This window comes from Bos taurus, chromosome 20 (genome assembly GCF_002263795.3).
Source record: "Bos taurus isolate L1 Dominette 01449 registration number 42190680 breed Hereford chromosome 20, ARS-UCD2.0, whole genome shotgun sequence".
Classification (NCBI taxonomy): Eukaryota; Metazoa; Chordata; class Mammalia; order Artiodactyla; family Bovidae; genus Bos; species Bos taurus.
In genome coordinates this window covers 7,866,934-7,879,723 of record NC_037347.1, presented here as the reverse complement: position 1 = coordinate 7,879,723, position 12,790 = coordinate 7,866,934, and the positions used below count along the sequence as shown (strand labels likewise).

General features: G+C 43.0%; 1 protein-coding gene across 11 annotated transcripts in view; it reads left to right on the top strand.

Annotated features, from left to right (window-relative positions):
- ARHGEF28 (Rho guanine nucleotide exchange factor 28) overlaps nt 1–12,790 on the top strand; it is a 344,670-nt gene that overhangs the window by 147,986 nt on the left and 183,894 nt on the right. For all 11 annotated transcript variants that reach the window (XR_009491884.1, XM_059878798.1, XM_059878797.1 and 8 more), the window contains one exon: nt 12,323–12,506. Coding sequence is in view for 10 of the 11 variants with exons in the window: in XM_059878798.1 (XP_059734781.1) it covers nt 12,323–12,506 (184 nt within the window). In the remaining variant the exon portion in view is untranslated. The remainder of the gene's footprint in view (nt 1–12,322; nt 12,507–12,790) is intronic.

Sequence of the window (12,790 nt, the reverse complement as noted above, 5' to 3'; positions counted from 1 at the left end):
ATTTGAGGGCCAGCGGTGTTTGACAGAGGGAGATATCTGTTTATCTCTCCTTGAATAGACGAAAGAGATCTGTAACCAGTAAGAGGCAAGGCTTGTTTAACACTTAAAACAGAGCTTGTTTAGCGTTTGAATACAGTCTGCCAGCTCTAGAAATTGAAAGAAAGTAAAGTGAGGCTTAGGAGCAAGGCCCTGTTGGTGGGCTGCCACCTGGGTACCAGGTTTTATTAGTAAAGGGGATGAATTAGAAGACTTGCTTGCTGTCCCACAGATGTTGTGAAATGTCAGCTTTGTCTCTCTGCCCTAAAAGCTCTGTCCTGGACAGAAAGTTTGAGATAACATCAGCTGATGTCCTACCAGTGGGCAGGAAGCCTATAAAAGACAGATTTATCACAAAATACAAGTTTATAGGTTTAAAAAAAAATTTGGAAGGACTTTAAAATTAATGCATCATGGGTGTTGACTAATTCTGGGATATATGTTTTTCCCGGAAATCTTGACATTTTTCAACTCAGTATTACTTTCTAGCCTTCTGGCATTTCTGATAGTACCTGGTGGAACAGATATCTCCACACTTTCTCTTCTGACATTTAAATCTGGTATTATATTCCTTCAGTTGCTGAGGTAACACACTGGATAACTGCCAGTGGTGGAGAGAATGATCTTTAAGACAGGTCCCGGTGTAAATGGGTAAAATTGTTTCATAATACTTAGCCATGTACATGCACACAAATGTGTATGTTTTGTGAAGTTTTAAAACCCTTAACCTAAAACTGGTTTCTCTGCCTTTCATCTCTCTTTTTTTTTTTACCTTGTCATTTTTAAAGAATACATTTTTTTGGTGGTAAAGAATTTAACACAGAATTGACCTCTTAAAGAAAGGCCCTTTTCCCGCTTTGAGTCACTTGGACTTTTCCTGCAGTTGAGTCAGTCAACTCTTATTAAGCACATTCTTATTAAGCACTTACTAAGCACAACTCTTATTAAGCACAGTGTTTAAGACACTGTATTTTAAAGAAGAAAAAGCAGCTTAAACTTTTCCTTAAAAATTAAGCTTCCTACAGGACACCAGTGGCCCTGAGACTAGGGTAGAGAATGATATATTTATTCTCACTCCTGAGAAATAGAGAATAGGGTTCTCTTCAGGTTATTTTCTGGTCATTTTCTCCTACTCTCAAAATTTTCAAGGAAAAAACAATGTAAGTGGAAGCTTTTACTTTTAAACGCCCATCCCTACTGTGCTTCCCGAAGGATTCAAGGCAGTGGAAGGTTCTAAAATTCATCTCTGGGTGGCAGTGTTTCATTCCTGGCTTTTCTCTTTTGGGAAGCCTACAAATGTGTGGGGCAGTTTGGGGTTGTACACGGGAGACTGAGACTGGATTTGAAAATGACTGTAGCCAAGTATTCTCTTAATGCTTATCTTGAGTAAAATAAGTTAAACTTTTTTACTGTTTTCATAGATTTCTTTAATAGAATTTGAATACTGGCAACTTTTTGGCTTAGACATTAAAGAATCTGCCTGCAACGCAGGAGACCCTGGTTTGATCCCTGGGTCAGGAAGACCCCCTGGAGAAGGGAGTGGCTACCCACTCCAGTATTCTTGTCTGGAGAATCCCATGGGAAGAAGAGCCTGGCGGGCTACAGTCCAAGGGGTCACAAAGAGTTGGACACGACTGAGCGACTAATACTTTCACTTTTAACTTTCCATGTACTGCTTTATTTAAAAATTAAATCAAATATTGGTTAAAAACTTCCAAATGCTTGGAGCTTAAAAAGGCTGATGGTTGAAGATGGGTGGGTGAGGCCTGGCATGGGGGGCGGGCAGCAAGCTGGAAGTGGTGGGGCGCTCTTAGGGAAGTGGTCAAACGGGTGTCCTGGAACAGCGGCTCCTTTGCTGGGCTCCGGTGAACTTTACAAGGCCTTGTCTTGATTCTTTCAAGTCTGGGTCATGATGTGGGCACAAGTCTGTATAGCCCTCAGGTCTTCTGTCTTTCTACCCCAGGTTTTGTCTCATAGTGATTCTTACACGCCCACTTTCTCTTCCCCATACCTGGAGCTGTAGCAGCTTTTGTTTTGCAGATTTGTCATGAGAGAGTGCGTGTGTGCACACGCACTTGTGTGTGGAGACAGACGGCCTTCTGGAGAGTGGGGTGCACGCCTGAGCTCTTAGGGTTGGTGAGGCTTAGTTTCCTGCCGCTTGCTCTTCCCCACTCTCAATCTGTTGATGTATCCAAGTTCTGTCTTTCTGCTCTTCTTGTCTTGGGTTTGTCTTCTTTTATCTCGTTATCTTTGCCGAAGAGCCAACTCATTGGAAAAGACCCTGATTCTGGGAAAGACTGAGGGCAGGAGGAGAAGTGGGAGACAGAGGATGAGATGATTGGATGGCATCACTGACTCAATGAACGTGAGTTTGAGTAAACTCTGGGAGATACTGGAGGTCAGAGAAGCATGGCATGCTGCAGTGCATGGGGTCGCAAAGAGTTGGACAGGACTGCGCGTCTGAACTGCAACAGTGGGAAGCGTAATAGTTAGGAACTTGAGTTTAGAAGTAGAAGAATCTGGGTTCAGATTCTTGATGCTCCATTTACTACCTGAGTGAGTTTGGGCAGTTGCATAATTGTGTCACGCTTCTGTTTCTGCCCCTACCTTGTGCAGTGCTAGTCAGGAATGGATGAGATGAAGTATAGCAAATGTTAGAGGGAAACAAGAAGTGTAAAGTCCTTGTAGTCACTGGCACCTAGCAAGGATGAGATAAAAGTAGACGTGGTGACTGATTCTCATTCATGCCTAACAGCTGCCATCTGGACTTCTACTTAACTTTTTCTGAATTTCCATCCTCACTCTCATCCCAGGTGGACTTCATTTTATATATTGGTATTCTGTTTGGTTACCCCATTTATCTTCTCCTTCCCTCACCAGAATATCCCTTCCTAAGTGTGCCCCTGTTCTGAAGGAGGGGATAAGATCTCCCACTAAAGTTGCAGCTCATAGCTACCAAGTTGAATATTTCTCCATGCGGGCTTGGATCTGTGGCTTCCAGGGCAAGGCAGATGTGTGTCCAGTTTCCTGGTTGTGCTTAAATTCAGATTCTCAATGCAAACTTCAAAAGGCCATTTCCAAGATATGATGAGTCTATGCTTTTCCTTCTTGTCAATAATAGAATTAGATTGTGGTATATTTTCATTTGTCTTCCAAACAGAACAAGGTTCCTGGAGGGTCACTTGGAAGGGTGCCTGGGAATTCCAGAGGCTCCGCTGTGGTGTGAGGGGAGAGCAGAAGAATGCCCAATGTATCGTAGGCTGTCAACGAATATCAACTGAGTGAATGACTGGTAGATGGAAATCAGAGCCTTGAAGAAATATTAATAGATGTAAAAAGTCTGTTGTACAGGCTGGAAAAGCAAGTATGACATAATTACTGCTTATGGCACCTGATGACAGCCTGCTGCCCAAGCCGTGGGATTGACACACATTTGTTTTAATGGCACATCTGGTGTCTTACACTGATGCAATTATAGTGCCTCTTAAGCAGATAACTAGTTCCCTTAAATTATGATGTTTAATTATAACCAGAGGGAGACTGCTTTTGAATATACATAGATCTATTTAGCGAGTGTTTATTATATTTTTGTATTAAAAAGACCAGACAAATATGTATGCCTGGTAAGTCCCCCAATATAGGCTTTCTTAGTTCTAGAGAATCCTGTCTCATATCTTATTTTCGTTACAGGCCCCTGACAATCTTGGATACTAGGCTGAGCAGATACTTCTTTCCTTTTACAGATGAAGCAACTTAAGATTTGAGAATTCAGTGGTCTTCCCAGAGCTGCATCACTGTGGGTGTTCAACTCTAGGTCTCTGACCTCTTTAATCCGATCCCTTTGCACTAGACAGGGTTGTGTCTGGTCTTCATATCTTGTGTCGGTGCCCATATTGTACAAGTCAGTCTGGGAATGTCCCCAGATTGTGAAAGCCAGATTGCCATTGTTGAGTTCTGATAAGGATGTTTTAGTGTTCCAGCTGATTTAGTACTAGTCCCACAACGTAAATATAGTCAACCTCTATGAAATACAAAATCTATGAAATGCATTCCAGGACTGTGTATCAAAATGTGAATTTTCTGGAATGATTGTGTGTGTGGTTGGTGTTTTCCCAGATTTTCAGTCAGGGGTTGTTATGATCTGAGTATCTCAAATGTGTCTGATACAGAGCAGATGTTTTAGGAAGCTGCTGCTGCTGCTAAGTCGCTTCAGTCGTGTCCGACTCTGTGCGACCCCATAGATGGCAGCCCACCAGGCTCCCCCGTCCCTGGGATTCTCCAGGCAAGAACACTGGAGTGGGTTGCCATTTCCTTCTCCAGTGCAGGAAAGTGAAAAGTGAAAGGGAAGTCGCTCAGTCGTGTCCGACTCTTAGCGACCCCATGGACTGCAGCCCACCAGGCTCCTCTGTCCGTGGGATTTTCCAGGCAAGAGTCCTGGAGTGGGTGCCACTGCCTTCTCCCTTAGGAAGCTAAAACCTGCCATTATGCTTTTTCAGTCCTCTTCTACCTTTTAGCTTTATGATCCCACCATGCCTGCCATGTTGGTCTTGTGCTCCATGGGACGTCGTGTTTCCATATCTTTCCCATGAGTGTGTTTATATTTGCAGTTCCTATCCTAGACTCAGTAAGCTCCAGTCTTCTGTGTGGAAGGTGGATTTGTTTATACACACACCAAAGCCCTGATTAGACTCCCCAAGTGGAAGATGCCATAATATGCAGTCTCTCCTCCCTTTCTCATTGAGAATCCTGAAAAATATCAGAGATTGTGTGTGGTGCTCTCTGTGTAATTTTTGCTAATCGTTTTTTATTCTTTTTATGCTTATCATTTTATAAACATCTATAAATTTTCAAATCGTGATACATGATGTAGGTTGATTAACCTGTAATTAACTTTGTAGGTCAGACAGTTTACTTATTTCTGTTCACACTTTCCTAGAGCTGTAGTTACCGGATAGGATTTCATGGGCAGGATATTTATTTTATTGCAAACTAAAATGGGCTGGCGCTGCTTCTGCTTTGTCCATGGGTCCTGGCGTGTGGTAGTCTTTTGCTTCAGCGTTTGTCTGCTCCGTGACTTAGATGCAGAAATTGAAACCTCTGTGAATATATATGTGGCTTTGGAAACCAGAGTAGAACTTATTTTAATTGATAGGATTTATGTGAAATAAAAAATATATTTTGTTCATAAGCTTTTAGGATTGAATACATTTTAGTGGCTCTACTCAGGAATTACAAAACATTGGTAAACTCTAGAAAAGAGAAAGACTTCTGAACCCTACACAGTAGAAGGACTTGTTCAAAGATATTTGCCCCTAGATTATTGTCGCCACCACAGGTTTAATATTTTGCTTAATGTGTAAGGCTGTGTCTTGGTGTAGCAGCAAGTGATGTAGGTTAAAAATAGCTTGTAAAAGTCAGAAGTATTTTTCGGTCTCATTCATTGGTGAAATTTTTTAGTTAATGACCTCTTTAAAAAAATTTTTTTATTGGAGTATAGTTGCTTTACAATGTTATGTTATTTTCTGCTGTACAGCAAAGTGAATCAGCCATATGTATGCATATATCTCCTCTTTTTTGGATTTCCTTCCCAGAGATGATTGGGAAGACAGTGGAATAAACAGGAGACATAGATCGGGATTTTGTTTACCAGATATTTATTTAAAGTAGCAGATCTCAGCTCTGGCTTTGAATGGTTATAGGATCCCTTTGGAATCTTTAGAAGAGATGGCTGCTTGAGCTCAGCCCCAGAATTTTAATTGTTCTGAGGAAGGTCTTGAACACAGCTATGTGGGTGAATGGGGAGAGAGAGGAAGAGACCTACAGACATCACTGAACCCCGGTAATACCAGTCCTCCTCATTCCGTCCTAGCCACATTCATCTCTTTACCCTCAGAGGTGTTATTAGGTAACCATTATCTTATTTTTTCTCATAGTTTTACCACCCACGTATTGGTGTATAATATAAGGTTTAGTTTTCACTTTTTTAAAAACTTCATATTAATTAAAACTTATTTGTGTATTCTTTTGTGACTTCCCCCTTCAGCATTATATTTCTTAGTTTCTTCTCTATTAGCATGCAATTCATTTTTATTGTTAGTATATTAGTGTTTGATTATACTGTAACGACTGAGTGACTTCACTTTCACTTTTTACTTTCATACATTGGAGAAGGAAATGGCAACCCGCTCCAGTGTTCTTGCCTGGAGAATCCCAGGGATGGGGGAGCCTGGTGGGCTGTCGTCTATGGGGTCGCACAGAGTCAGACACGACTGAAGTGACTTAGCAGCAGCAGCATACTGTAACTTATCCTATTATGGATGGACATTAAGATCATTTCTATTTCTGATCATTTACATTTTTATGCATGCTTCCTGGTGCATGCAAAGCACAGTCCTCACTGGGGTTTAAACATAGGAGTGGAATCACTTAGCCATATGATATTAGTGTCTTCAAATTTATTAGATTATGCCACTGTGTTTCCCAAAGTGGGTGTGCCAATTCACATTTCCCCTAGCAGTGCACGTGAGTTCCTAAGCGCATGATAATTTATTTTTCATTCTTCCAACCTGAATTTCCTGCTACCTTAGAAGCACAGTCAGACCTCGTGTGATCATGGTCCCGAGTTTGGAGTGAACAGTCTACAAAAGCACCGTCCTTTAGTAACAAGCAAACTGGTCACCTGTGCTCTTGTGCCTCGGGTGCTCTGGTGTGTGATCTGTGTTGCAGATCTGTTATCTGTAATCTGTGCTGCATTTCATAGATCTCTGATCTCCAAAAAGCCAAAGCAAGGATGAATCTTCCTAGGACCTTGGGTCTTTGATGTGAGAGGCTCATTTGCCAGGAGGAGAAACTGAGGTGTGGCAGAGAGGCAAGGGTGGCTTCGTGCCTCTCGCCTTGTTTAGGGCAGATGTGCCCCCCTTTATGCCGTGATGGGACTGTTGATTGAATGTCACAGCCTGCTGTTCATTTTGTGTCTGAGTGATCTTGCTCCCAGGATGTTACAGGTCACATCTTTTAATGTTTTCCATTAGAGCAATTATTAGTAATTCTGCTTTAGTTATATTAGATCAAATAACTCTGGGCACCAACTAAACAGGAAAAGACAAATTTATCTGGTTAAAAAAAAAAAAAAAAAACAGCCCTTCATTTTAATTAAACTCTCCCATGTCTGCCAAATTGCAGAACCTCTTTCCACAGCTTGTTTTCCTGACCCCTGTTAAGAATCTGAAACTCTGTAACAAGCAGAATTATTTATATATGTCATTATGTTTCCTATTTCAAGCTCTTTGCTTGATTCTGGGCTCTGAACATCTATATTCACTGAGAAAGCTTGTTCTGAACACATTTTGGGCAGCATTTGGTTTCCTTCAAACATCAGAAGTGCTTCTCTCCCCCTGCCTTCCTGCTTTCCCAGGAAGCAGGTGGATCCAGAGGGAGACAGTGGCTACAGTGAGCACCCAATCCCGCAGATCTGCTGAGCACAGCATGCGGGAGTGAGACGTCCTGGGACCCTTTGCTGCAATGCTTACACCTGCACACACCTCTCCTCGACCAACAACATGCAGAGAAACTGTCTGGGACTAAACGTTACTTGGGTGTGCGTGCATTTGGGACAGTTTCTGGACAAAAGATACAGAGACCAAAAAACCCAACTGCCACTTTGAAGAGGCTGGAGCAAAAGCAGAATACTGCACCTGCCTCCTGCACTCAACGCCGGCTGAGGCCTAAGCCACCCATCCAGCCATCCTTTGAACACATCCCCACCCTCGCCCTGTATAAGGAACAAGCTCTACTCCGCTCAGGAAAGGAGCAAGCAAGGGAACCTGTTGTTTATTCTCGCTCCCCTCTGCTGCAGCAGGGGCCCCAGAAAAGCCTCGCCTGAATTTCTTGTCTGACTTTTAGTCAATTTCTATTGATTGGGGGAGGCCAGGAGCTCTGGCTGGTAACAGATAGAGCTGGAAAGGAGAGAACAGGGGGCTGGTCTAGTGAACAGGCCTGGCAGATTCTGCTGGTGGAGGAAGCAGGTTCTCTCCACACTCACACCTCAGTCAGGTTGGGTACAGTGAAGTACAGGCAGGTTTGAGGGTATTTTAGGGCCTTGCTCCAGGCAGTACAGGCAGCACCATTTAAATGGTTGACACCACACTGCCTTTATCAATGCTACGATTTTAACAGGGAACACGAATATTTTAGATGTTCCCTTTTGGTCATATTTTTCTTTGAAAAAAAAATTGTATCCCATATAAGCATGGGCATTTCTCAACAGGTTCAGACCGAGAGCTGTGACTGAGCGATCCCATCCGAGTGTGGCTGGCTATCGCTGCATGCTGACTGGCACCCTGGGCAGTGTACTGGTGTGTGTGTGTGTGTGTGTATGTGTGTGTGTTGTCCCCTGATCCTGACACGTCTCTTCCTGATTATTATTTAAGAAGGAAAAAAAGTGTCAATGTTACCAAACGTGCCTTGTTGGGAATCAGTTAAGAGTAAAGAAACCTTACTTTCTAATTAAGTGGGTTTAAAAGTCAAAAAGTTAAAGGATAAAATAAAGATAAGTTCTCTGGTAGTCTTTGAAAGATAGCAAGTATATTAAGCTTGGCTGGTGGGGGTGCACTGCTTTGTCTGTTTACAGATGTTTCAGATCTCATTTTACTTGGAGTGGGAGGGAGGGTCTGTGCTGCGTCACACAGATACACGTACAGTGAAGTCTGTGACGTTGGCACATTGGAACTCTAAGGCTTTATGCTCACTGATCTACATGTAGAAATAGTGTAAACCAATTACAAATGGAAGCTAAACCGTTTTCTTTTGCAGCCATGTGCAATGGAGTATTCCCTTCTGATTGTTTCACGTTAGAGTCTTGTTGGATGCTGACCCAGCAGCACAGCCTGCTGGTAAGGCCAGGCTGGGTTTAGGGCCCGAGGAGGGAGACGTCCCCGCCCCACCCAGTGGGCCTTAGCATCAACCTGAAGAGGGAAGACATGGTTGGAATTTACTGAGAACTGGAAGTTTGCTTTAATGAGGGTTTTCAAGTGCAGAGGAGGAGTGATGGTGGGGGAGGGGGTGGTGGAGGGTGGCAGGGAAGGGAGTTTGATTAGGATTAGATCAAGATCATGGTAGAGTGGTTAAATATTGGTTTTAGGGCTTAAACTGTCAATGCTTTCTAATAAAGCATTGACATGCCTTGAAGGAAGGTTGTATGATGAATATTCAATCTTTGCCTAAGCGGGAGTCTTTCAGGACTAGTGAAGTTATGCTAATGAAGACAATGGAGTAGCAAAATCATGTTGGTGTAGACAGTAAGCTGGGTGGAAAAATCCGTAGGTTTTCTGTTCAGTGTCCCAGCTGTGTGGGAGTATGTAGTTTGGGTTCATAGATTTTAGTCAAGAGGTATTGATATCAGAGGAAGAACTAAGAATGATAGATGCTTCACAGAGCATGTGTAGCCGTGTATTAAAAGCTGACTGTCATGGGTACTCATTAGGGAAAGAGCCATTGGTCATTTATTCATTCAACAAGCAAATATTTATAGAGCATATAACTCGCCAGGCACTGTGCTAGGATTAAAGAGAGATAAGGTCCTGTCCTCTGGAACTTTCCACTCCAGGGTGAGGCAGCATCCTCTGGATCTCTTTCAGATTACAAACAGTCAGTAATATTACTTAACTGGAGGGTATGTGCAACTCAGATCCTTACTGCGTACTTATTCTGACAGATCTTGAATGTTAGCATTTTTGTGTTCAGTTTGTTTTAAGGTGTGTCTTGATGCCTATGGAGTTCATAGGCTTAGCTTTTCTAAATATAAGCAAGTATATTCTTTTACATGTTTCCAGTGTAATGTTTATCATGGGCCAGCTGTGTTCCAGGTACTGAGTTGTAGTAGAAATACGGTGTACAAACTCTATACAAATTAGATGATTTAAACATACACAAATGATTGAGATTTTTAACAGTCACTTGTCATTCGACTCAATAAATACTGAATGACTTCAGCAGGCTCCTCTGTCCATGAGATTTTTCAGGCAAGAATATTGGAGTGGATTGCCATTTCCTTCTACAGGGGATCTTCCTGGCTCAGGGATTGAACCCTGGTCTCCTGCATAGCAGGAGGATTTTTTTTTTAATCATTGTTTAGTTCTTCGGTTTTTGCCATAAGGGTGGTATTATCTGCAAATCTGAGGTTATTGATATTTCTCCCAGCAATCTTGATTCCAGCTTGTGCTTCATCCAGCCCAGCATTTTCAGGATGTACTCTGCATATAAGTTAAATAAGCAGAGTGGCAATATACAGCTTTGACGTACTCCTTTCCCTATTTGGAACCAGTCTGTTGTTCCATGTCCAGTTCTAACTATTGCTTCCAGACCTGCATACAGGTTTCTCAAGAGGCAGGTCAGGTGATCTGGTATTCCCATCTCTTGAAGAATTTTCCACAGTTTGTGGTGATCCACACAGTCAAAGGCTTTGGCATAGTCAGTAAAGCAGAAATAGATGTTTTTCTGGAACTCTCTTGCTTTTTTGATGATCCAACGGATGTTGGCAATTTGATCTCTGGTTCCTCTGCCTTTTTTAAAACCGGCTTGAACATCTGGAAGTTCACAGTTCATGTATTGTCGAAGCCTGGCTTGGAGAATTTTGAGCATTACTTAAAAACAGTACTGCCCTTATGGCAGAAAGCAAAGAAGAACTAAAGAGCCTCTTGATGAAAGTGAAAGAGGAGAGTGAAAAAGTTGGCTTAAAGCTCAACATTCAGGAAACTAAGATCATGGCATCCAGTCCCATCACTTCATGGCAAATAGATGGGGAAACAGTGGAAACAGAAACTTTTTTTGGGGGGGCTCTAAAATTACTGCAGATGATGATTGCAGCCATGAAATTAAAAGATGCTTACTCCTTGGAAAAAAAGTTATGACCAACCTAGACAGCATATTAAAAAGCAGAGACATTACTTTGCCAACAAAAGTCTGTCTAGTCAAGGCTATGGTTTTTCCAGTAGTCATGTATGTGAGAGTTGGACTATAAAGAAAGCTGAGCGCCGAAGAATTGATGCTTTTGAACTGTGGTGTTGGAGAAGACTCTTGAGAGTCCCTTGGACTGCAAGGAGATCCAACCAGTCCATCCTAAAGGAGATCAGTCCTGGGTGTTCATTGGAAGGACTGATGTTGAAGGTGAAAGTCCAATACTTTGGCCACCTGATATAAAGAGGTGACTCATTTGCAAAGACCCTGATGCTGGGAAAGATTGAGGGCAGGAGGAGAAGGAGACGACAGAGGATGAGATGGGTGGATGGCATCACTGACTCGATGGACATGAGTTTGAGTAAACTCCAGCAGTTGGGGATGGACAGGGAGGCCTGGTGTGCTGCGGTTCATGGGTTCGCAAAGAGTCTGACACGACTGAGCGACTGAACTGAACTGAGCCACCTTGGAAGCCCATATACTATGCTAAGTGTTAGCAATAAAAACTTCCAGGATCCCCTCAGCCTATAGGAGGACACAGTCAGGAAACACCATAAGACACACTGGCAAACACCAATAGTGAAAACCCAGACACAGACCAGGCGAGAACCCCCATGTCAAGGGGCATGTGAAGAGGCACAAGTCAAGCTTTTTAAAGAAAGTGCTGGTGGACAGAAGAGCTGTGGGCTACAGTCCATGGGGTCTCAGAATCAGACACTATTGAGCACACCTGAGTGCACACACACATACACACACAAACACACACACAGGTATATGTAGCTTTGGCAACACGGAAGTAATCCCAAGAATCTAATAGGTGGGTAAAAGTACCTCCGTGAAGTCTGAGAGAGGCCATGGACTTCGATTCCATTCTGTCTCAGCTGCTGAGTGGGGAGGAGCACCTCTGAGGACAAAGGGTGGAAATGAAGGCTCCTTGACACTCATGGCCCCTGTTAGCCTGTCCTGCTAGGGCAGCAGCATCTCCTTAGAGAACACCTTAGCAAATTGATGATGTCTGTTTCCAAAAGATGGTGCTCTCCTAGCACTGTTTTCCCCAGATGACTTCGCTGACATGAGTGCACCGTGGTGGGTAGAACATCGTTGTACCAGTGATGAGCAAGGCCGGCTCCAGTGCCGCCTGACCTGGCACAAGTCACTGACCTTTCCACATCTGCAAAACGAGGTGTTTGGATCAGATGTTTTTGATCATTCCTGCCGCTCTTCCGTGCTTACTATTACTGTTCTTACTCTGACAATCTCTTGGAGAAAATACGTAAGATAAACTTTTTAAATGGAGGAACTATTAACAATGTCGCATGTTTTTCCTTTTCAGTTTCTCTGCATAGGGAGTCTCTTCTGCACCTGGCTATGAGATGGGGCCTTGCTAAGCTTTCCCAGCTCCTTCTGTGTCTCCCTGGGGGAGCCCAGGCCCTGACTTTACCCAACGAGGAGGGTGCCACGCCATTAGACTTGGCTTTACATGGTGGACATTCCAAGCTGGTTGAAGACATCACAAAGTGAGTTTGGCTGCTTCATAGATTCTCTCTCAGTCTACTTTTATAAAGTCTTCCAAGCATTATGGAAAAATTAAAGATGACCAAACCACAAGCTAACATTCGGTTTATAGTTTACCATCAGTTTCCATGTATAAAGTATAGATATACATATCATATATAAACAGATACAGCGTGATAGTTGGTATTCACACATCATGGGGGAGAGGGAGTCAGGAAAAGTCTCTTAAAAGGCTCCATGGTGGGGGAGGTGGCTACTATAAGAAAAAAAATGTTGGGAAACACTA